This window comes from Coenobita brevimanus, chromosome 23 (assembly GCF_032717465.1).
Source record: "Coenobita brevimanus isolate Jiangsu-jjx chromosome 23, ASM3271746v2, whole genome shotgun sequence".
NCBI lineage: Eukaryota > Metazoa > Arthropoda > Malacostraca > Decapoda > Coenobitidae > Coenobita > Coenobita brevimanus.
This window is the reverse complement of record NC_136976.1, coordinates 62812426-62838977: the sequence shown is the minus strand read 5'-3', so window position 1 is coordinate 62838977 and position 26552 is coordinate 62812426. Positions and strand designations below refer to the sequence as shown.

At 42.0% G+C, this 26552-nt stretch overlaps 1 protein-coding gene and 1 pseudogene across 3 annotated transcripts in view; both read right to left on the bottom strand.

Moving 5' to 3' along the window:
* LOC145392994 (trimeric intracellular cation channel type 1B.1) overlaps positions 1-26552 on the bottom strand; it is a 51930-nt gene that overhangs the window by 19279 nt on the left and 6099 nt on the right. For all 3 annotated transcript variants that reach the window (XR_013896088.1, XR_013896089.1, XM_080267300.1), the window contains exon 2: positions 499-655. Coding sequence is in view for 1 of the 3 variants with exons in the window: in XM_080267300.1 (XP_080123426.1) it covers positions 499-655 (157 nt within the window). In the remaining 2 variants the exon portion in view is untranslated. The remainder of the gene's footprint in view (positions 1-498; positions 656-26552) is intronic.
* On the bottom strand, positions 22080-22194 carry LOC145393161 (5S ribosomal RNA; annotated as a pseudogene).

Genomic DNA, 26552 nt, shown 5'->3' with positions numbered 1-26552 from the left:
GGGGTGAACACTGTCATTTTGGGGTACAGTTTACTAAACTTAATTTTTTCCAGACTTATATTTGATGATTTTCAAATTTTATTTATTGGTTTTAGTGAGTTATTTACAGGTGTTAAGCTTAGGTTAGCTTAATTTTACAGCTGTTAGGTCATTTAGATTGGCTTTGGTCTTGTTTTTGGATTCATTTGTGTGGGTTTAGGACTTGGTTGGGGGGAAACCCAAGGCTCAAAAACGCATCCCTCTATTTTACGTTAAATCGTTAAATCTACCCCGAGATACGATACCCCAGCCTAATGATAGGTTTTTACCTGACAATTATATCTCTGGGTATACCTGTACCACAAGAATAGAGCACCGGTCATGAAAAAGTGCTAAGGAAGAGATCTAGTGCCATAATATTGTCTTACTCTGCTATTAAGCTAGAGGAAATCTGCTGTAAAAGAAAATTCCTGTCAAGGTCAGATGAAGGAACTACAGTATACCAAAATTCCAACTCACCAAACGGCAGTGGCCAGGAGGAGCTGTTGGTTGTTCTTGAGGGCGCCTAAGATTGGTTCTCCTAGTAGGAAGTTAGTGAGCAGACCCCCAGCAAAGATGGTCAGCATGGAGGAGAGCCAGTTGGCCAGGGGGTGCTTTCGAGAGAAGGGGAGAGACCCTGCCCGAGAGGAGACATGCTTAAGCCCAAAAGCCGTTAAGAAGATTAATGGCAAATGACTGTATATGGAAGATAAAAAAGGAGCACAGAGGAAAATTTACAATTTATATGTACAGTTCTTTATTAGCTTTAAAATAAGCAGCAGCAGAGGATAAAATGCATCACCTTGTTTTCTTCATATACACTTACAGTATATATAACACTGCATTGGAGCATTTTTTTTTTTTTTTTTTTTTTTTTTTTTTTTTTTTACTACACAGTCTTGGAGCAGTTCTTGATTATACAGTTTTAGAGCAACATGAACAATTAATAGTCTTAACCCTTTGAGTATAAAAGAACAATTAAGGATTACATTCAAGCTACTGTTACATGTAATATTACTCAGATGAGGGAGGTAGTCAGCATCAAACAGGTTAATCTATCCTGATTATGAGAGGAACACTGAAGTTTTAATCTGGCAGATGCCAATGATTTTCCAGAGGTTACAAGCAACTGAATCTTGAATATCCAGGTTGTTCAGATTATTAGTGTAGCACCTTAAAAATATACTGTACAGTACTAAATACTGTATTAATAATATTGATGGGGTAGAGGGTTTTCAAGAATACTCCCCCAGTATCCCTGCTTGTCGTACGAGGCGACTAAAAGGGTTGGTGGTGGGTTAGTGCCCCACCCCGTAAAAAGAACTAACTAAAAAAGCAAATAAAGCGCCTCGGACCCGGACGGACCATACGTTGACGACTAAGGAACGGACAAAGGACATTCTGAGGGTAGGAACGTGGAATGTGAGAGGAGTGAATGATGAAGTGAAAGAGAGAGAGATTGTCCAGGTGCTTGAGGATGCAAAAGTGGATATATGTGGATTGACTGAAACTAAATGGAAAGGTGAAAGGATGAGACAATGGGAATACTGTGTAGGTATATGTGCGGGAGTCAGTGAGAATGAGAGGGCAAGAGAGGGAGTATGTCTGATGATAAGCAAGAAGTGGAAGGAGAATATAAGAGAGTATGGAACAGTGGGTGCAAGGATTGTATGGGTGAGGATGAAAGTAGGTATACAAGCATGGGCGATTGTATGTGTGTATGCTCCAACAGAGGATCGAGTGGCAAGAGTGAAAGATGAGTTTTGGGAGAGAGTAGAAGCATGTATGGACAAGTCTGAGAGGAGCGAGAGAGTGCTGTTGATTGGAGACATGAATGGAAAAGTTGGGAATGTACGAGTGGATGGAGTGGTTGGTCAGTGGGGTGTGCCAGCTGAAGTAGATGGGAATGGTAGTGCTTTGGTGGACATCTGTGCTGGTAAGGGGTTGGCAATAGCCAACACCTACTTTCGTCATAAGATGATCCACCGGTATACATGGAGTGTAATGAGGAGGATGGATGGTGAACTTGTTGAACGAAAGGCAATGATAGACTACGTGTGTGTGGATGAGCGAATGAGAAGACAAGTGTTGGATGCAAGAGTGTGGAGAGGGTGGGGGAATGGAGTCTCGGACCATCACTTAGTGATGGCCAAGGTAGAGCTGCAAAGAAAGTGGTTGAGGAGGCGAAGGGGAAGACAGGAGGAAGCAGCTCCTGTGAGAAGAGTGGAGAAATTGCAAGATAGTGAGAAATGGACAGAGTATAAGAGCATAGTGGAAGAAAGATTGGGAAGGTATGAGCTAGAGCAGATGGAAGGGGTGGAAGACGTATGTAAGATATTCACGGAAGAGATAAGCGAAGCGTGTGAGGCGGTTTGTGGAGTGAGGAGGAGATGCAAGGGTGTGCAAGGGACAGCATGGTGGAATGATGAGGTGAAACGAGCTGTGGAACAAAAGAAGAAGGCATATGGCGAATGGTTGGCGAGTAGAGGTAGGGGAGAAGATGAGAGAGAGAAGAGAGAGGTATATGTGAGCAGGAGAAGGGAGGTTAAGAGACTGGTGAAGGAGAGTAAGAAGAAAGTGGATGAAGAGTTTGGGAGGAATCTGAGTGTGAAATGGAGGGAGAGTAAGAAATTGTTTTGGAAGGAGGTAAAGAAAGTAAGGCAGTGTGAAAGGGGAAATAGTAGGGGAGTGAAAGATAGGAATAATAGATTGTTGGTGGAGAAGAGAGAGAAATTGAGGAGATGGAAGGAGCACTTTGAGGATTTGTTGAATGTAGAGAGTGAGAGCAGTGTGAGTATAAGTGGTTGGGGAATGGCTGGGAGAAGAAGAGATGAGAGGAGGGAGGAAGAGATCAGTAGGTCGGAAGTAGTGGAAGCGATGAAGAAGATTAAGCTGGGAAAGGCCCCAGGAATTGATGGAGTGTGTGGTGAAATGCTTAGGTATGAGGGTGAGATTGTTGTGGAGTGGATATGGAAGTTGTGTAGATTGGCTTGGGAAGAGGGAAGGGTTCCAGAGGACTGGAAATCTGGTATAATTGTTCCTCTGTACAAAGGAAAAGGGGAGAGAGAAGTATGTGGTAACCATAGGGGTATTTGCCTTCTTAGTGTGACTGGTAAAATATATGGTAGAATACTCATTGATAGGGTTAGGCATATGACAGAGGAGCTAGTTGGAGAAGAACAAGGGGGATTTAGGAAGGGAAAAGGGTGTGTAGATCAGATATTTGTTCTAAGATGTTTAGTGGAGAAGTATCTAGAGAAGGGAAGGAACGTGTATGCTGCCTTCATGGACTTGGAGAAAGCTTATGACAGAATAGATAGGCAAGGTATGTGGAAGGTATTAAGAATATATGGAGTGAAGGGGAAATTGTTGAGTGCTGTGAAGAGTATGTACGAGGGAGCTAGGGCTACGGTGCGAGTGGATGGTGAGCTGAGTGAGTTCTTTGATCTCAATGTGGGACTGAAACAGGGGTGTGTAATGTCTCCATGGCTGTTTAATATATATATGGATGGGGTTGTAAAGGAGGTACAAGGTAGGGCAGTGGATGTGGGGGTGGCCCTAATGAATGAGGGTGAGATTTGGAAGCTTCCGGTGTTGCTGTTTGCTGATGATACAGTATTGTTGAGTGAAGATGAATGGGAGTTGCAAGGTTTGGTGAATGAATTTGGGACAGTGTGTAGGAGGAGGAAGCTGAAGGTTAATGTAAACAAAAGTAAAGTTATGGTGTTTGAGAGGAATGAAGTCACAGAGTGTGCAGTGAGGTTGGATGGTGAGGATATGGAGAATGTGAGTGCATTCAAGTACTTGGGTAGTGTGATGAGTAAGGATGGAACTTTGGGGGATGAAGTACGTGAAAGGGTACAGCAGGGAAGAAAGGTTGTTGGTACACTGAAAGCAGTGATGAGAAATAGGGAGGTGAGTATGGAAGTTAAGAAGTCACTGCATGATGGTATTGTGATCCCTACCCTGACGTATGGAAGCGAGGCGTGGACATTGCAAGAGGGGAACAAGTCAAGAGTGAGAGCAGTGGAAATGAGTTACCTGAGAGGAGCATGTGGAGTGATGTGGAGGGACAGGTTGACAAATGAAGAAGTGAAGGAACGTTGTGGGGTAGATGTGGATGTGGTTGAAAAGATTAGGAGAAATACACTGAGGTGGTTTGGACATGTGGAGAGAATGGAGAATGGAAGACTGACTAAGAGGGTGTATGTAGGTGAGGTGGAGGGAGGGAGAGGGAGGGGTAGACCGAGGATAAGGTGGAGGGATGGAGTTGAGAGGTATATGAGGGAGGGGGGGGTGAGTTGGGGGGAGAGGAGTCAAATGGTGGGTGACAGAGTGACTTGGAGGCGTTTTGTCTGCGGCCACCCTTTGCGGGATTAGGGCGTCGGGCTATAGATAGATAGATAGATAGACTTCTTTGTACAGCATTAATACAACTCTGTCCCTAAAGGGGCAGAAAGGTTAATGAAATTGTGAAAGTACAAAAATAAAAAACTCATTGTAAAAGACAGGACAAATACTGCCAACACCAGACATCTAGAAATGCTGATTCCAGGTCACCTTTCTTATTCTCAACCCCTAAGGTAAAGGCAAGATGGGTATAGTATTCTGGTCACCAGCAGGCACTACTATTCAGCTGGTAGCAGTAACTTGGTCCAAATGGTTTGCAGCTTAACCCCTAGAAGGGGGCTGGCCAATTTCTGTACTGGTATTTTATTCTGGTTAATGCCAAATATTTATATTTGGCTAAGTGAATAACCCTGATTCTAATGGGTTATATATTACCTGAAGCCATGTATTACTGCCTTAATGCCCTGTTGCACAAGTACCTTCCCTTTATGGGACTGTTCTTTGATACATTCAGCAAGATCATCCTCTGTACCAATGCAGTTTATTTGCCCCATTCCCCTCATACATCTACACAACTTTTTGCCTTGTGTCTCATAAGTTCATTCGCTCCAACCAGATAAGGCCTATATAGGTTTCCCTGGAGAGGTTGGGATCTAATATTCAAGTATTACCATTAAGAGGCAAGCGCCTGGTCCACCTTGCCTTCAGTGTCTCGAGCTGACTAGCCCTGGGTCCCTATGCTCCTGATGGGGCAACACTGGACTAGATGGTGGAAAGATAGATGGATATGCAATAGGTTCGGGCACTTGAGGGCTCCCAGAAAGATAATAAAGGACTGGCTTTTACTATCTGCAGTATCAGTTTAGCGCTTACCACACAAAAAGATGTGTATATCACACTGCAGATACTTAAATCTAATGTCTCTGAAACAGCAATCCAAAATCCAAATTAATAGTAACATATCTATATATTGCCAGATGCCTTAATCCCATAGGAGATGGCCATAAACAAATTGCCTCCATGTCACCCTGTCTCCTGTCATTTCATTGCCTTGCTCCCAGCTCACACCCCCCTCTTTCATATACCTCTCCACTCCATCCCTCCATCTCATCCTCAGCCTCCTCCTCCCTCTCCCCTCCTCCACCTCACTCACATACAATCATCTCGTCAGTCTCTCGCTCTCCATCCTCTCCACATGGCCAAACCACCTCAATGTGTTTCTCCTAAGGCTTCCTGTCACATCCACATCCACACCACAATGCTCCTGCACTTCCTCATTAGTCAGTCAGTCTCTCCATGTGACTCCACCTGTTCCCCTCAAAAAACTCATTTCCAATGCTCTCTTTCTTGACTTGTGTCCCTCCAACAAGGACAGAGCTTCACTTCCATAAGTTTAAGTTGGTATCACAATACTGTGCTGTCATGCAATAACTTTTTCACTTCCATGCTCACTTCCCTGTTCCTTATCACTGCTTTCAAAGAACCAGCAGTCTTTCTTCCTTCTTGTACCCTTTCAAGCACTTCACCCTCTAAACTTCCATCCTTACTCATCACACTACCCAGGTACTTTAACGCACTCTCATTTTCCATTTACTCCAACCTTTTTGTACATTCAGTGACTTAATTTCTCTCGAAAACCATAACTTTACTCTTCCCTACACTTGCCTAGATTCTGTTTCTTACACCGATTCCAAAACTCATTCACCAAGCCTTGCAGCTCCCCTTCGTTTTCACTTAACCACACAGTATCATCTGCGCACAACAGTACAGGAAGTTTCCACACACTCCAACATCCACTGCCCTACCTTGTGTCTCTCTTATAACCCCATCCATATATTGTCTGAACAGCCATGGAGACATGAAACATCCCTGTTTCAATCCAACCTTCAAATAGAATAATTCACTCAGTTTGCTGTCCACATGCACTGCATCCTTAGCACCCTCATACATACTTACTAATGAAAACTTATATTAACATATCTAGCTATCTATCTATTGCCAGATGCCTCAATCCTGTTTGGGGTGGCCACAAACAAATCACCTCCACGTCGCCCTGTCCCCCACCATTTCACTGCCCTGCTCCCAACTCACACCCCCCTCTCTCATATACCTCTCCACCCCATCCCTCCATCTCATCCTCGGCCTCCCCCTCCCTCTTCCCCCCTCCACCTCACTCACATACACTCTCTTCGTCAGTCTCTCACCCTCCATCCTCTCCACATGGCCAAACCACCTGTGTTCCTCATAACGCTTCCTATCACATCCACATCCACACCACAACGCTCCTTTATATCCTCATTCGTCAGCCTGTCTCTCCATGTGACTCCACAGGCTCCTCTTAAATAACTCATTTCCACTGCTCTCACTCTTGACTTGTGTTCTTCCAACAACGTCCAAGCTTCACTTCCATACATTAGAGTTGGTATCACAATACTGTCATGTAGTAACTTTTTCACTTCCATGCTCACTTCCCTGTTTCTTATCACTGCTTTCAAAGAACCAGCAACCTTTCTTCCCTGCTGTACCCTTTCAAGCACTTCACCCTCCAAACCTCCATCCTTACTCATCACACTACCCAAGTACTTAAACGTACTCACATTTTCCAATTCCTCACCATCCAACCTCGCTGTACATTCACTGACTTCACCTCTCTCAAAGACCATCACTTTACTCTATATCCCTACATTCACCTTTAGATTCCATTTCTTACACACTCTCTAAAACTCATCCACCAAGCCTTGCAGCTCCCCTTCATCTTCACTCAACAACACAGTATCATCTGCAAACAACAGTACGGGGAGTTTCCAAACACTATCCTCTCTCACCAAGGCCACTCCAACATCCACTACCATACCTTGTACCTCTTTTATTACCCCATCCATGTACAGACTGAACAACCATGGAGACATGACACATCCCTGTTTCAACCCAACCTTTAAAGAGAAAAATTCACTTAGTTCACCATCCACACGCACTGCAGCCTTAGCACCATCATACATACTCTTCGCAGCATTCAACAACTTCCCATCTACTCCATATATTCTTAATACGTTCCACAATCCTTGTCTATTCACCCTGTCATATGCTTTCTCCACATGCATGAAAGCCGCATACAACTTCTTTCCCTTCTCTAGAAACTTTTCCACTAAAGATCTAACATATCACTTATGAAAAATTCCAAGCACATACCTGGTAAAAAATTATAGTTACCACACTTCCTGCAATCTAAAATGCAAAATAATATTAACACATCGCTTCTAAAAACTTCCAAATATATTTCATTCAATCATTTATCTAATTCAGTGTTGCCCCCTGAGGAGCATAGAAACCCAGGACTAGGCAAGTTCGTCCTGGCATTTAAGATGAAAGTGACCAGCCTCACTCATCCGAGTGGCATTACGTAAGCAATAAACCCCAACCACCCTTTGGATATAAACCTGCACTGCCTGAATTTGATTGGAGTGCTTTAATTACCCACTAAACCACCAGGTGCCATATTATGGTTATATGGTTACCACCTAACGTAGTAAATGGTTTCCTGGTGTACAGGAAACCATCTGGCTTGCCACTCAATGTAGTCATTCATAGGCAGAGGGAAGAAGAAAGAATGAAGAAAAGATAGAAGAGGACAGAAGGACAGATGAGAGGAAAGGGCAGGCACCCGAGAGCAACACTACATCGAGTGAGTGGATGGGGAGAGCCTCCATCCACCAAATTATAAAAATAATGTGAAAAGTTCCTGTTAAACTTTGCCATGAAATTTTCACCACAAACACTAGATTTTTTTTTCTTTCTTGCAGTCAACAGGTCAGCTTGATCAGATGGACCAAAGGTGGGGAGGGGGGGGTGGAATAATTTTTTTTAATATGATTACTGGAACAGAAATGTAAAAACCTCACTGCCTATCACAGTACTGAACGCAGCCTCATAACTCCTACTGTACATAGGAAGGCAAGGAAGGATTACAATGATCAAGACATACAGTGGAGTCTCTTTTATCTGAAATTCTTTTAACCGTAGTATGCCATTAACCCTAAGTTTCACTATAATGTTCTCATTTCTATTAACCGCAAAAATCTGAAATCTATCTGAAATTCAAACATGGCGGGCTTCTTTCGTGCCACTAGCATTAGTTTACGGTTGCTCCACTAGTCACTAAAGCGAGCAAGTTGCCCACTCCCTCACCTGCATCCACCACCTTGGAAGATTTGGATGATGTGGGAGATGATCTGGAAATGATTGAGTAAGGAAACAGAAAATATGAAAAAACAATTAGGTTTAAGACTTTATTTGTTCGAATTGCTTACAGTGAATTATGTTGTTTTGGTGAAGGTTTATTTAAGTCTACCTGAGTGAAGATTTAGTTAAGCTGACAGTTTCTATTACAGTTACATAAGTACAGTTACATATGTAGTTACTACAGTGTATTAAGTGTTTTGGTGATGGTTAAGTGACTTTTGGGGTGCTGGTGGTGGGCTAGACATCGTCAGAAATGGGTGATGGGTGAGTACAATACTGTTCCCTTGTATCCTACATATTATTACAGTATCTTTTATCTGAAAAAATCAACTCTGAAAGTCCCATGATTTTCGGATAAAAGAGACTCCACCATAGTTGGGTGCAATCCCATGCCTGTCAACAACACAGCCGTGACTATTAACAACAGCATGCAAGTTAAATAAATAAAATGCACAGTATTGTTAAACCCATACTTGTTCTCTACTTTTCAACAAGTGGGTTGGTGAAGGGTTAGTGCCCCTCCTCATAAAACAACTAACTCAATGTCAAATGGCCACCCCTTATGGGATTATGGCATCTGGTTACAGACACAGATAGACAGACTACAATTTAATAGTCTAGCAGTTTCCTCTTCCTCTTTATACACTTCTCCAGCCATGATGGAAGAGATTCAACAAGGTTTTAGAAAATTTATGGGTCCAAGTGTTTTATTCTTCCTTAATGGCCATCTTCAGCTTCAGGATGCTCGGTATGTTCCTCTTCAGTGGACACTTCTTCATTACTGACCACAAATTTGCAATCAGATTTAAGTCAGCAAGTTCTCTGGCCAGCCTTCTATAAAGTCCACCTCATAGTTCTGAAATTATTCCAGGACAGATTTAGCCATGTGGCAAGAGACCCCATCCTGCATGAACAGGTAGCTATAAAAATTGAGATTGTCATGAACTCAGTGGTGCACAGTCCTTGTAGAAAGCTCTACAAGCAGCTCAGGATTTTTCCTCTTAATTCCCTTGCTTTATGTGAGAGCTGGCATCTACCTGATGCCTCATGAGAGTCAAAGTAATTGGTGGTCTTATGCCTTTGTCCTGACTTCTTCACATGTTCTGGTACAGTATTTTCATCCTTCTGTTATTCTGAAACTTTTTCCTCTTGTACACATCTCTCTGTCACTCTCACATTCCTTGCTATTTCTTTCACTCACCTCTGTGCCTTGTGCATACCAATTATGACTGTAATCTGAAACTTTGTCGTGTCTTTCTTGCCACTTGCTGCCGAGGTAAATGAACATCAAAAAGTGCACCTGAATGACAAAGGGTGGGAAATGTCTGAGCACTCTTTTTTCAAAATAATCCACTCACAATGGCCTTGTGGGAACTGATGTTTCAGTAATGCTCCCATTCATGGGTCCAGACATCCACTCATGCTACAGGTACAACACCTGTCTCAGCTTCCTCTCCCCAGCCTTAGAGGGTATGTTCCACCTTTTGCCACAATAATGTTCGTTGACCATTTGGCAAACATTATTTTGGTGAACAGTGTGTATCTGTGGATGCTGTCTGTTTGAATCATGTATCCAATGAAAACAAAGACTATGTTTAAGATCTCTCCACTCCACGTAAATAGGGGAAACAATGTCCAATAAAATACAAAAAAATGTTTTTAGCACTGTATTTAACCCTGCAGTAAATAATACATGTATTGGGGAAAACAGAAAAGAAAAACACATTTACCCATGAAGACTGCAAGAAAAGAACATTACTTCCACTTTCCCCAAATGCTGAAAATTAACACAAAAAAGGTTGGAAGCCAAGGACTAGAACTCCTTTACTTTACACAGTACAGTGCTGATGTAGGGATGTAATGACTCCATTGCTCACCACAATATATTCAGCTCTCTATTAATGACATTTTTTCATATTTTTTCCTTGCTACCTTAAGGTAATTGTAATCAGTGTGGAAGAGCACCCCATAACAAATTTCTCTACTTTGAATACCATATGGTCTCTTAAGCTAAATAAAAGTGTCTGCAAGCAGGAAGAGTAAGGCGGAAATCTCTCATAGGCTGAATAAAATCGTAAGTTGCAACAATAATCTCATTCAGGTCTTAAGAGATCAATGAGCCCATTCTAGATCTCTCCAATCCCTGTGATCGTGATAAATGAAATAGTGTATATTACTGTACTTACAAAGGAGTGCCTATCATAATTTGGCATGTGTTTTGTCTACAACATGTCAAAGTAAAGCCACCTAAGAATAAAATTATCTAATTGTACATTCCTGTACTTCAATTGTGGTACCATTGTGTGAACACTAATTTCTTTTTACAATCTACTTTGCTTACCCGTACTTAACTATGCAAAAGTACATAGAATTTTGACCAATCCAAAGGTTTTAACATTTCATAGTCATGTAGTTATCCTACAATATGATAACTTAGAAATGAAAATCAGCATTGTACTACAACACTGGATGCTGGATAACATCCATGCATATGCAGAACACTACTACTAAATAAAACAGTAAACAATCATAAACTTCATTTAGGTGAATTCTGTTTAAACTCTGATAACTGCATTGAACTGCATACCACCATTGCATGGCTGCCCATATACTGTACTACATACAATACTAGTATCAATCTACCTGGGTGATGACAGGTTTAAGCTGATGACACACCACTACTTGGTACAGTCTTGTCAAATATGTACTGAACAGTGCTAATATGGAACAGAAGAAAGCAAGAATAGTTATTACAAAGCACATTCATGAAAACACTTCTTTCATATCATGTAAGATGAGCCTGTTGTCGTGTGGTAAAAATTAAAGAGCAACTGGCATCCTTATGGGGCCAGTCTGGTAGGATAAATATAGAGGCAGCAGCACACATGCTGGTGGCAGCCAAGCCTGTGTGCTGCTAGTTGTATGCCAGCCCAACACTCTCACCACAAACCATCATGACCACTGAGTCCTCACTGTCACACACTATGACCTCACTGCAGCTTTCATTCACTCTCAACAATTATTATTATGCATGCAGAAATAGGAACTTTTTAAGGTGTTAACAATACTGAGCAATGAGGAACTAAAGCTAATTGTACAGGGTAGCTATATTTCTGTCATCATAAAGATACTAACTGCACAGGCACTAAGAACTGGGAGGTAACACCCCAGTACTGTATATGACTGACAAAATAAGAATATAAATCTTGATGGCTACAAAAGTATACCAAACACTGCAGTAATATTTCTATGTATGTACCTAACAGGCTGGCCACTTGCCTTACCTAACCCCTTCAATCTGGTGACAATCATTCTTCTCTTCTAGCTGCCTCCAGATGATAATATTCTGATTAATGGAGACCTTTCAGACTGAACGGGTAAATGCATATTAACCTCTCTGGTGTGAGAAACCTCACCTAAGATGTTTAAAACTATCTGGTGGTAACAAAAACTAAATAAAATACATTAAAAGATAAAGGAGTTAAATTTCAAATGCCTGCTGCTAATGTATATCGTCACTAAGTTTGGTCAACTTACTCCCCATAATCAGTTTTAAAGAATGAAATGAATCAAAATTCTTCTCCCCAAGTGCTGCTTTACATAACATGGAACAGTACAGGCAATACAAAAAGCATAATCTTATACCTCCCTATGTGTCAACAAGTGGGTTGGTGGAGGGTTAGTGCCCCTCCCTGTAAAACAAATAACTCAGAGTCAAATGGCCACCCCTTATGGGATTGTGGCATCTGGCAATAGATATACAGATAGATAATCTTATACCAATTTACAGCATTTTTAAAATGACACAGATTGTGAAGCAACATGAGTTTAATAATGCTGTGGAATACTGTATACTGGTAACTTGACACTATTTTGCACTACAATGAAAATGTACTATATTTACTTTAACAAAGCTATTCAGTGATACCAGATATCTGACAATGTGCTCTGCTGTATACACAAATTGGTCAATTAAAAGGAAACAGCACAACAAAACTTCAATTCAGATACAGTTCACTCGCACAGTGCGCGAGAGACTGGATGGTCCGCGACCTTGCGTAGTGTGAATTCGCGCACTGAGAATACATAATCTCATGGGAAAAATTACATTTGGGCAGCACCCCCTCATACCTGGACCTTTTTTGGCCCTTAGAGACAATAAACGTCAAATTTTTCAGACACTGTACTACAGATATAGCTACAATAACAATAATATGGGCAGGCACCTTAACAACAGGAGACAACAGGCCTGATGGACTTAAGTAACATGGGTTCTGAGGCGCAGCAACACTTAAAGCCCCGCATTTCCCACCACACCTCCCGCCGCACCAACACTTCCCTCCACAGACTCCTCCTAAGCACCTTCCCCAGGAGCCTCTAACTCACTCACTTCGGCCATAAGCCTCTCAAAGTCCAATGCTGATACATCTGATATTGCATCCTCTTCATCCTCAACAGGAACAGGATCAGACAATGTCGCTGGTTCCTCACTGTCACTTACCTGAGCCTGCTGTGTGTAACTTGTTATTAGTGTCTGTCTTCTCCTGTTTATTTCTTGCCTGCACCTGTCTGTGTAGAAACGAAAGAGTTTGTCGATACCACTGAGAACCTTCTCCATTCTTAGGTTGCCCACTTCATGTTCCTTCACCTCTTCCTTGAGCTTATCCACAGCAGCAAGGATCTTGCTTATTCTTGACTTACACAGATCTGTCCTACCCTCCAACACACTAGACTCCTCAACTTGACTGCCTGGCGTTGGGCTCTGCGTCAGCCTCGTCTTGCCGTTGCAAGACTTCCTACCCCAAGCTGTAAAGTGGAATGTCCTGGGAATTTCTGCACATCAACATGACGACACGTGATGATGGACGCGTTGTGTGTGTGGGGGGGTCGCGTACTAATGGAAAATGGCATTTTTGAGCCACTCCTTGCCTCTACCTCGCGTTCTGTGAAGTAAACTCACACATTCAGAGTTTCTGGGTATGATTTTTGGTCACTCGCGCACAATGCAATTCGCGCACACTGAGCTCATGCACTAGGCAAGTGAACTGTACCATGGTCTACATAGGTACACTTGCTTCAAAAAGTATCAGTGCACACTATGCGTGAGACAGTCTTACACCACAGACGATGGCTTTTGCAAAATGTACAATGATTCCATGCCATGCTGGTAAATCTGCTGTCAAGAGGATGCATTATATCGCACTCTTATGACTCTTCATAGCCAATATTGTTCGTGGCCAGTACTGCTATCATATAAATATTCAAATAACAATTGATTAATCTTCTCGGAACATCGTAAACTTCATTGTTCATCATCTCCCTCTTGTGCGATACTTTTTGGACCTAGTGTACATACATTCTGTACATGGTTACATGTTCTGAGTATGTATCTGTACAATAATATCTTGATCAATGTTTTGTTGTGCTGTTGCTCTAGCCAGGAGTTCATCTGACTGTGAACCAGTGGACTGTAGGCTGAAGCTGTCCTCCTCCTGTTCACCATCCTCATTTCAAAGGACTAGGAGGGAGTTGAGGGACATTTGTATTATAGTGCAATGGATTCACCCAGTCATATTGGTGCATTTAACTGAAAGCAACCTTCTCTAGTACCTCTACTGTGCTATTTCCCTATATTGGTATATCAAAAGTTAAAACTGCATTTTATCGATGATGACTGACTCTGTAACATGACATGATCAACAGTTCTTTTGGAACAATGACTGTGCAGTCTTGTCACAAATCAGTCACTTGATATCTCTTGACACATTCCAAGTGCAGTAATAGTGTGACATGCAGAGCCTAAAGTGTAGGTAAACAGGGGAACATGGGCAAGAGTTAACACTACAGGTATCCCAGCACTTCTGGCACTATGCCATCACTGCTTCCTTCACCACCACCATTTACTTTCACACAACTGTTTCACATTACCTAACATAATGAACTATTTCAGCTTGTGTCTGAATAATCAACAGGGCATCAACACGTTCCACTACATGGTACATCACAAATAAATTTTCAATGCCAGTGGGATAATATACCTACAAACAAGAATAAACAAAATGTCTTGTAGCAGCAAAATAGCAATCAAGGAAAACAATGTCCTTGAGCAACACCACCTGCCAACTCTGTAAATCTATCTTCTCTAACTCCATTAGCATACACAAATACTAGTGCCAGTAATTATACTACTGTATTTAGTACATCTAACCATTGCAACCTTTAAGAAAATAAGAGCAGTTCTAGTAAACTGAGTTATATGAATGTATAAAGTTATGTGTAGGTTAAGAGTAGAACCATTTCGATAATAATACTGTACCACGAATATGAGTGTCTACTGTTGTCATAAAAATATAAACATCTAACACTAGGAGACAAATCTAGAATAAGCCTGCAATAATCAACCTGCATCTTATACAGATGAGAAAAAGTGGTGAGCCAAGGAACAACTATTAATGAACTTAGCAAATGCAACACTGATTTCTCCTTGTAATACTGGACAGGCTACTGATCACCATATTTATTGCTAAGGTTACAAAAGAGAACTATAAAAACAATACAGTGAGTAAGCTTCTCCATAACACGAGAAAATGGTTGACACTAGAGCATGTGTAACAGAAAAACGTATTATGGTAACTGCGGAGCCTATGGGGAATGAGGAATCTGGCTGATACCTTCTCAAGTGTCACCTGGAATGACCCCCCCTAAGCCTGGTTCCCCAAAATAGCCTTAGAAGTAACAAACATTTATAAGGAAGCCTAACATCACACTATCAAACATGTATAAACACATTTATTGTACTTCAAATAATCTGCGATGGTAGGCATGAAGGAAGGATGAGGGAGGAGAAGTTGCACAATGAGCCTCTGTAGCCCGTGTTGAGTGATTTGGGAAGGAGGGGCGTGTGCAATGGTTGGATATGCCATACCTGTACTTGAACCCAGATCATGTATTAAATACATTCTATACATGTTATAAAAACATTCTGAACACAACCAACAGCTATGCATGGTCTAGTATTCAAGAAATGTGCTGCAGATGCATGTATTATTGGCGAACCTTCAGTAGTTTATCCACCTAACCACACCAGGTTCTAACTTCTCTTTCCATCACCTGTTACAGCATGCCTGGATGTCTCCTTTCTAAATTGTATCATCAGCATTACAACTCCATTTATCTATCTACTGCCAGAAACCTCAATTCCGTGAAAGGTGGCCACAAACAAATTGCCTCCATGAAGCCCTGTCCCCTGCCATTTCACTGCCCTCCATCCACCTCACATTGCCCTCTCTCATATACTGTACCTCTCCACTCCCCTCCATCTCATCCTCAGCCTCCCCCTCCCTCTCCCCCCCCAACCTCACTCACATACATTTTCCTCATTAGTCCCTCACTCTCCATCCTCTCCACATGGCCAAACCACCTCAATGTATTTCTCCTAATACTTTCTATCACATCCACATCCACACCACAAAGTTCCTTCACTTTCTCATCTGCTGGTCTGTCTCTCCACGTACCTCCACATGCTCCCCTCAAATAACTCATTTCCACTGTTCTCACTCGACTTGTGTCCTTCCAACAAGGTCCGAGCTTCGCTTCCATATGTTAGAGTTGGTATCACAATACAATCATGCAACGACTTTATTACTTCAATGCTCACTTCCCTATTTCTTATCACTGATTTCAAAGAACCAGCAACCTTTCTTCCTTGCTGCAACCTTTCAAGCACTTCATCCTCCAAACTTCTATCCTGACTCATCACATTACCCAAGTACTTAACCTCCTGCATCCCAACCAATTTTTCACCAGACACCCCCCCCCCCCAATCCCGGCAGAGTTTCGAAGTTTTTTGGCTAAAACCTCCGCTTTTTATGAGAAACATTGGAAAAATACCCATAAAAGTGCTCAGCTGAGCTTATAATTGCATTATACAGCTGTCCCTCTGAATACCTGGCACCATCTTCTGTGGGCTGTGCTCCAGAGAAAATGTTCTCCATGGGAGAAGTAACTAGTCCAAACCACTCATAAAAGGTTAGATATTTATTTCAATGGTACGAATTAATATGTAGTACAAGAGTATATTGATTTTCAGACAATAATATAGACAAAATAAGCACTGTTTTACTCACCAAACATATCAACATACCTTACCTTTCTTTACAATGTTACCGCCTCATCACTTCTGCTTGTTTCTTCCTTTGTCCTTCACCTCGGGAATAACCTTCGCCTTGAATTTCGTCATTGGAGAGACCGTGGCACGACATGTCTTTACTAGCCAGGTCTCTGCTAACAGGTGAGTTGCTGAGAAAATGATGTGCGGGGGGGGGGGATCCCTGTCAGACAAGGGGTAGAGAAAGGTCTCTCATATATGCCTACCAAAAATCACCCACGAAACTTGAAAAAGTGAAAATGACAGACCTCACAATTGCAAAACGTATGGATACATCATCGGGAGTCACCATGACAAAACGTGGCGACGTATCCACACGTCACCGGGACGCAGCGGGTTATACACACTCACATTTTCAATTTCCTCCTCATCCACTCACATTTTCAATTTCCTCCTCATCCACTCACATTTTTCATTTCCTCATCATCCAGCCTCACTATACTTTCAGTGATATCATTTCTCTCAAAGACCATAACTCTACTCTTCCCTACATTCCCCTTTAGATTCTGTTTCTTATGCACTCTCCCAAACAGTTCCCCTTTCTCTTCACTTAACAATACAGTATCATCTGCACTAAGGCCACTCCAACATCCACTGCCCTACCTTGTATCTCTTTTATAATCCCATCCATATACAGACTGAACAACCATGGAGACATGACACATCCCTGTTTCAATCCAACATTCACATAGAAAAATCTACTCAGTTCACTATCCACACACACTGAAGCTTTGGCACCCTCATACATACTCTTCATGGCATCCAAAAACGTCCCATTTACTCCATATTTTCTTAATTCGGTAGTCTCTCAATTATCTGGACGGCCATTACCCTGACAATCCATTACCTGAACACTGTGATCTGGCTGTTCGAAACCATTATTCGTACATTCTTCATAATACTGTATCTGGAAAAAATACTTGTGTCTGGGTGGAAATTAAGGTGATGCAAACATTTCCCCACGGTCAGGCAGGAATAGCCCGTTGATGCCGCCCTGTCTGGCTGGGTAGTTCACCCAGTGGTGATTGCTTATCGATGGTTGATCGGTCTGCTTGACCATGGTAATTGCTTGGCTGTGGTTTACAGGTCTCCTTGCCCAGACAGGGTATTGTTAAACAACAAAACAAGTGTTGATTGACGTACTGTAGTGGCCTTTTATACTGGCTTTCAAAGCTGATGTTATATACAAAAGAGGGCTAGGGGAAAAGTCCATTATCCGGACAGAGCCATTACCCAGACATGACTTTGGCTCTATTAAATCAGATAATTGTGGGATTACTGTATTTTCCACATTCCTTGTCTATCCACTTAGTCATATGCTTTCTCCAAATCCATGATGGCTGCATACAACTTCATTTCTTTCTCTAGAAACTTTTCCACTTACGACCTAAGAATGAATAACTGATCTACACAACTTCTTACCTTCCTAAAACCTCCCTGTTCTTCTACAGCTAATTCATCAGTTACTTCCTTCATTTTGTCAATAAGTATCATACCATATACTTTTCCTATTACACTAAGAAGATAAATGCTCCTATGATTACCACACACTTCTTTTTCTCCTTTTCCTTTGCACAGGGAAATAATTATACTAAAGCTGACTTCCAATCCTCAGGGATTCTACTTTCCTCCGAGGCCAATCTACACATCTTCCACATCCAGTCTATTACTATCTCTCCCCCATGCTTCAGCATTTCACCATACACTCCATCATTTCCTGGGGCTTTCTCCACTTTGACTTTCATCACTGCTTCCACTACTTCCATCCTACTGATATCTTCCTTGATTTTCGTCTCCCTCCTTCTCCCAGCCATTCCCCAGCCACTTATGCTTGAACTTCAGTAATCCCTTGATTATCCAATGTAACAGAGCCAAAGGCATGTCTGGAAAGTGGATCTGCTCGGATAATGGACTTAATCCCTGGCTCCCTTCATACAAAACTTTGAAAACAACTGTAAAATGCCACTACAGTACGTCATACAATACTTGTTTCTGTTGTTTAACACTACTCTATCTGGTCAAGCAGACCTATAAACAACAGCCAAGCAACTGTCAAGCAGACCTACCAACCACAGACAAGCAATCACCATTGCAGGGCCATTCCCTGCAGTGACATGAAAAAAACAAGAAAAAACTGGCCTAGCCAGGTGAAAATGTTCATGTGGCCATAATTTCCACCCGGACGCAAGAATTTTGTCCGGATAAAATGGAAAGATGTACGAATGATGGTTTCAAACAGCCAGGTCAAGGCATTCGGGTAATGGATTGTTCAGATAATGGATGTCCGGGTAATCGAGGGATTACTTTTCATTCTCTTTAACAGCTCCTTAACCCCTACGCACCAGGAAACAGCATATGCCACGGAAATGGGCGGATGGGGACCACCAGGTGACAGGAGGAGCTGCTAATGTATTCCCACCATCATTTGAACCGGCCACAATTTGATCTCAGCATCAGTAGGCTGGGAGAGACTCCCGCCACCTCACACAAATGTACCTCAGTCTTCTCTGTGACCTCGCCAGGTGTAGAATGAAAATTTCTGAAACTTTATGTCCGATTCCATTCCCACCTCACGTGGATACCTTGCCTCATCCACCCCTGCCTAGCCTCTTTCAAAGGATACTAGGAATGGGCTCACTGATAATGCCACAGGATATGCCTTGGATACTACTGTGCCTAGTTTATCTAGTAGTGGAGAATTTATCACACTGAGAGCACAGCCAAAGTTGGGGTTGTGTGCACACACATGACTACTGCACATACATCCTGCCTCAAGTGGGAAACATCCTTAATCATCGATGCAACCACCTGAAGACTTGGAGATGCTTTCATTCACAAGAAGAGTTGGTGAGCAATATGGTCTCTAATTTGTTTCCTTAACTGCTATACTTTCCCAGGTATGAAGGTTTGAAAACAGGCTATTTGGGGGAAACATGCCTGTAGTGAGAGCGGGGCTGTGGCAAAATAATGCCGGCAAGTAGGGAGAGGGAGGCCAAGGATGAGATGAAGGGATGGAGTGGAGAGGTATATGAGAGAGGGGGGTGTGAGCTGGGAACAGGGCAATGAAATGGCAGGGGACAGGGCAACATGGAGTCAATTTGTTTGTGGCCACCCTTTACGGGATTAAGGCGTCTGGCAATAGATAGATGATGGAAGAACAAGAGGTCATGACTTCAAGTTGAGGAAAAGTAGATGTCTTAATGATCTTAAAAAGTTCAGTTTCCCGAACAGAAGCATCAGTATTTGGCAGTGCTGGGCAGGTGCGCAAACACTTGCGCACTGTTGCGCTCTGGTGAATATCGTTTGCACATTGCTCACCGCACAAGACCATGCACAATAATGCGCTTTCGCACATGCCTTGCGCACCTGTCCTGTGGATTGCACACTGCGATCCAAGGGACACGTGGTCTTGGGAGCTTCCCATATGTCTGGACAAGGGATGAGGGAGGCTTGGGCGAGTCGCAAGGGTTCTGGAGGAAGGGGTGGAGGGTAGTAGCATTTCTTAAAATGCTTCAACAGAGATAATGTATTTTTATATTTTTCTATTATTATTAGTCAATAATGCTTAGGTATGGGGGTGAGACTGTTGTGAAGTGGATATGGAAGTTGTGTAGATTGGCTTGGGAAGAGGGAAGGGTTCCAGAGGACTGGAAATCAGGTATAATTGTTCCTCTGTACAAAGGAAAAGGGGAGAGAGAAGTATGTGGTAACCATAGGGGTATTTGCCTTCTTAGTGTGACTGGTAAAATATATGGTAGAATACTCATTGATAGGGTTAGGCATATGACAGAGGAGCTAGTTGGAGAAGAACAAGGGGGATTTAGGAAGGGAAAAGGGTGTGTAGATCAGATATTTGTTCTAAGATGTTTAGTGGAGAAGTATCTAGAGAAGGGAAGGAAAGTGTATGCTGCCTTCATGGACTTGGAGAAAGCTTATGACAGAATAGATAGGCAAGGTATGTGGAAGGTATTAAGAATATATGGAGTGGAGGGGAAACTGTTAAGTGCTGTGAAGAGTATGTACGAGGGAGCTAGGGCTATGGTGCGAGTGGATGGTGAGCTGAGTGAGTTCTTTGATCTCAATGTGGGACTGAAACAGGGGTGTGTAATGTCTCCATGGCTGTTTAATATATATATGGATGGGGTTGTAAAGGAGGTACAAGGTAGGGCAGTGGATGTGGGGGTGGCCCTAATGAATGAGGGTGAGATTTGGAAGCTTCCGGTGTTGCTGTTTGCTGATGATACAGTATTGTTGAGTGAAGATGAATGGGAGTTGCAAGGTTTGGTGAATGAATTTGGGACAGTGTGTAGGAGGAGGAAGCTGAAAGTTAATGTAAACAAAAGTAAAGTTATGGTGTTTGAGAGGAATGAAGTCACAGAGTGTGCAGTGAGGTTGGATGGTGAGGATATGGAGAATGTGAGTGCATTCAAGTACTTGGGTAGTGTGATGAGTAAGGATGGAACTTTGGGGGATGAAGTACGTGAAAGGGTACAGCAGGGAAGAAAGGTTGTTGGTACACTGAAAGCAGTGATGAGAAATAGGGAGGTGAGTATGGAAGTTAAGAAGTCACTGCATGATAGTATTGTGATCCCTACCCTGACGTATGGAAGCGAGGCGTGGACCTTGCAAGAGGGGAACAAGTCAAGAGTGAGAGCAGTGGAAATGAGTTACTTGAGAGGAGCATGTGGAGTGACGTGGAGGGACAGGTTGACGAATGAAGAAGTGAAGGAACGTTGTGGGGTAGATGTGGATGTGGTTGAAAAGATTAGGAGAAATACACTGAGGTGGTTTGGACATGTGGAGAGAATGGAGAATGAAAGACTGACTAAGAGGGTGTATGTAGGTGAGGTGGAGGGAGGGAGAGGGAGGGGTAGACCGAGGATGAGGTGGAGGGATGGAGTTGAGAGGTATATGAGGGAGGGGGGGGGGTGAGTTGGGGGGAGGGGAGTCAAATGGTGGGTGACAGAGTGACTTGGAGGCGTTTTGTCTGCAGCCACCCTTTGCAGGATTAGGGCGTCGGGCTATAGATAGATAGATACAATAATAATAAATTAAAAATACATTATTTATTAAGAGTAGCATACGCAATTCCTTACAAAAATCATTAAAACATATTATTTAAATCAAATATCCACAGCTTAATAATTTATTAGGCTGGGGATATTTGATTTAAATAATATTCATTTTTTTCATTCATTCATTGCCAGACGCCATGTATCCCAGACGGGGTGGCCAAGGGCTTAGAGTTAATTGTTTTACGGGGAGGGGCACTAATCCTCCACCAACCCCACTTGACACGTAGGGATGCCAACAGCATCTGGTGTTCCCAGGCGGTCACCTATCCAAGTACCAGACCCAATGTTGCTTAACTTCGCTGATCGGACGGGAAGCGGTGTACTCAACGTGGTATGGCTGTTGCTTTAATGATTTTTGTAAGGAATTACACACGCTATTGTATATCTACATTGAATTATTAAATACAACGTCTTGCGAAAAAGCAGATAAAAGTAAAACTGGCAATATCACAGCCTTTGTTTCTCTGTCCCTCTGCTTTGCAGACCGCGCACTCCTCTGTTTGAACTTCCACGAGTGAAAAAGTTACTACATGACAGTACTGTGATACCAACTCTAACGTATGGAGCTGAAGCTTTGACCTTGTTGGAGGGACAGAAGTCAAGAGTGAGAGCAGTGGAAATAAGTTATTTGAGAGGAGTATGTGGAGTCACATGGAGAGACAGACTGACAAATAAGGAAGTGAAGGAGCGTTGTGGTGTGGATGTGGATGTGATAGGAAGAGTTAGGAGAAACACACTGAGGTGGTTTGGTCATATGGAGAGGATGGAGAGTGAGAGACTAACAAGGAGAGTGTATGTGAATGAGGTGGAGGGGGAAGAGGGAGGGGGAGGCGAAGAATGAGATGGAGGGATGGAGTGGAGAAGTATATGGGAAAGGGATGTGTGAGCTGGGAGCAGGGCAGTGAAATGGCGGGGGACAGGGTGACATGGAGGCAATTTGTTGCTTGTTTTTGGCCAGTGGCCACCCTTTAATGTGATTTAGGCGTCTGGCAATAGATAGATAGATAGAATAATAATAAATAAAAGTACATATGCTAATTTATTTAAATATCTCAATATTTTACAGTAATTCCGACAAATATATGCAAATGGTTTGCACTAGTGCTTAGCGACACTGTGCAAGCTAAATATGAGATTGCGCACTTGTGCAAATTACAAATAATAGAAAATAATACTAATACATAAAAGTATGTAAGTAGGTATGCTATTTTATGTAAATATCTCAATATTTTACGGTAATTCCCACAAATATATGCAAATGGTTTGCACTTACGCTTTGCGACATTACGCAAGCTAAATATTTGTCAGATTGCGCACTTGTGCAAGGTAGTGAACTGTGGATTGCGCATTGCGCTGGCGCAAGGTCCTTCTTCGTTTGAGCTGCCCACCATTGGTAATTGGAATGACTTAGACGAAGAGGAGGTGCGGGCAAAAAACATTCATGTGTTTAAGACTTGACTAAATAAATGTAGATATGGAGACAGGACAACACGAGCTTAGCTCAATTCCTGTATACCAGAAATAGGTAAATAGGTAAATACACAAAACACACACACACACACACAAGAATAAGTACAACTGGAATACATGACAAAACAAAATACAGTATAAGCCAAAAGATTAAGGGGATACAGTATTCTATGCTGTACTCTGTAAATCGACTTGATTTGTGTACACTACCATTCATCAGTCTCTATCATCATAAAACAAACAAGACTTACATGAAAGTACCAGAGTAAAGAAGTCTTCTGTAATGTAACAGTAAATGTCATCATGGAAAAGATAATAATACTATACACAGTTGGAAATTTTCACCCATCTCTGATTTTACAGTCCATGGGTAAAAAAATGAGCCTAACCAATAAAACCACACACAATAGTAGCCTACGTAACTGATATGTCGACAGTCACAAAGTTAATTTCCTTTCCTTATCTGATATCATAAAGCTCCTTATCAAACCACATAATTCTGTATACCGGTATCAAATATCTACCTCCCATAAAAGACACCCCGTAACTCAGATGGGACACTACACATTACAAGAATATAAAGTTCATACATGGACAGTCATTCACCAGTACAAATATATTTCGATACTGTATTACTAAGAAGGCCCAAAGAAGTTCAAAGAACTTGTTAGCCTAAGTTAAGTGAAAAGGTTTAGTTATGAGAAAGAGTGTTATATGTGGAATTAAACAAGGTACTGCACCTTTCATTTATCATTACTTCAAGCTTACTAATACATCCAACTGTCAGCCTATCTTATTTACAGCCAGATACCTTAAACCCTGAAGGGGTAACACAAGTGAACTGCTCCATGTCATTCTGCCCCATGTAATTAGACTACACTGCCGTGGTGGCTGAGTGTTTAGCATCACTGACTGTGAAGCTGTTGTCCCATTAGTGCCAGGATTCAAATTCTGGTGTGAGCATGATTCAGGTGTCCATCGACGCTTTGTGGCTGGTAGCTAAAATGTGTACCTAGGGTAACACCCAGGAGAGGTAACTCTGGTAATCTGGATGATGCAGTGGCCTTGTACCCCATGCAATTGAATGAAAAATGCACTGCAGGTTCAGAGGCCATGTTTTGGAGATAAGTACAGCGACTTAATGCCTCATGGCGTCTGCCCCTACCTTTATCTTTTACTTTACCCTCTCTCCAACTAAAACTCTCCCTCATTCATATAATTCACTCCATCCCTCCATCTCATTCTTGGTCTTCCCTTTCCCCTCCTCCCCTCCACCTGATTAACATGTACAGGACTCTCCTAGTCAATCTCTCAAACTCCATTCTCTCCACAAAGCCAAATCATCTCAATGTATTTGTATTGCTTTCTAGCACATTCACATCTGCACATCAACATTCATTAACATTCTCATCTGTTTGTCTGCTTATTCATGTAACTCCACATGCTCCTCACATATAACTATCCACCACTCTCACTCTTGACCTGTATTTTTTCCAACAGAGGCCAAGCTTCACTTCAGTATATTAAAAGGGATGATTACAATATGTTAAAAGGGGGGACCACACTTCCATCTTCCTTCTCACTGCTCCCAGAGAACCTACAACCTTTCTTCCCTGCTTTTACTTTTAAAGAACTTCTTTCTTTAAACATCCATCCTTGCTCATCACACTAAATATCTGATGGTACTCATCCTCCACTTCCTGACCATTCAGTTTCATGGTGCACTCTATGACATGACTTCATTCCACTCAAAGATCATAACTTTACAGTGCTACATTAATTTTTAGATTTGGTTTCTTTACACACACATTTCCAAACTCATTCACAAAGCCTTGCAACTCTCACTCACTTTCACTGACTACAGTATCAACAGTAATCAACAGTACAGATAATTGCCAAACCCTCCCATCTCTTGCCAATGGAATGCCAACACCCAGTACATACATAAACAGTATACACAAAATGATACCACGCTTCCTCTTAAGGAATAACTATACTGAGGTTGGCCATGATACTACAGATTCCTATAGACTGGAAGTTACACCACATCCCCAGACCTGCTAAATACCTCCCAACAGTTGCTAGAAACTGATGAGAGAGAATATGAAATGTGTACAATAACAAGGCTGGTGACTAGGTTAGTCTCAGTTTGGAGTTTGACTGTGCATCCTTGTGGCAGAATGTTTACTGTCTGAAAGTGATGACTGGCTAGTTACCAAGCCTGTAGCTATATTTCACCCACATGTCAGTAGCTACTGTAACTCCTAGGGACCCATCTACAACCTATAATTATAGTAACCTATTATCATATGTAAGATAGGTAGGATCCAAAAACTAGAAAAGGCTGCTCAGCTACAATGCCTTATCAAAACTTCACTTCTTTGTCAGTGTCATGCCTTCAGAATTTTATTCACTTGACCCAACTACTCCTTTCATGCAAGCTGTCTGACATGCAGCTGCTTCTCAGTTCACAATGAATCCAATTATTCTTTTTCCATTTACCTGGCTAATCCAAACATGACCCATTCACCACATATGCATCACTGTCACGGACTGATATAAGCAAAAAACTCCGAGACGTTTAAAATACACTGCGTAGTCATGTTGATGTATGCAGCTCTCTCTATAATCCACCATGCCACCTCCACTCCTGATATCTTATGCATGTGGAACAACCTGACTGGACCTGGTCAAGTGGGAAATCTTGCACGATCTGTATTCCAGTTTTAGTGCAGTTGGTTGAGTCTTCAACTAAGTGCAAAATGATGGAGTCTGTTGCAGGACCATTTCATGGGAGATATTAAACTTTGTCCTTGGTGACAATACTGGGAATGTTACATCATCTGGACAACCATGAGACAGTTTTTTTTTTTAATCTTGACAAGCCAAGAGTGCATAAGTGAGAAAGGATCATGAAAAAAAAAATAATAATAAAATATTTACTAAGAAAATCTGTGAAAATAAAAGATGAGAAAAATAAAACAATGCTGAAATGATAAAGAATAGTTTGATGATGTTTACTGTATCTACGCATAATGTGATCATAACCTACACGTTGACAACAACATTAGGCACAGGAAAGCCAAAGAAATCTATGCTAAGTATTTTGACCTGTGCAGATGGTGATGAGGCGAGCAAGGAAAGCCAAACTCTACTCTTTTCTATTACTGCTACTGGTGACTGCCAGTGGACTTTCTGACCACCACTTGGTGGTAGTGAAAGTCGAGGTTCAA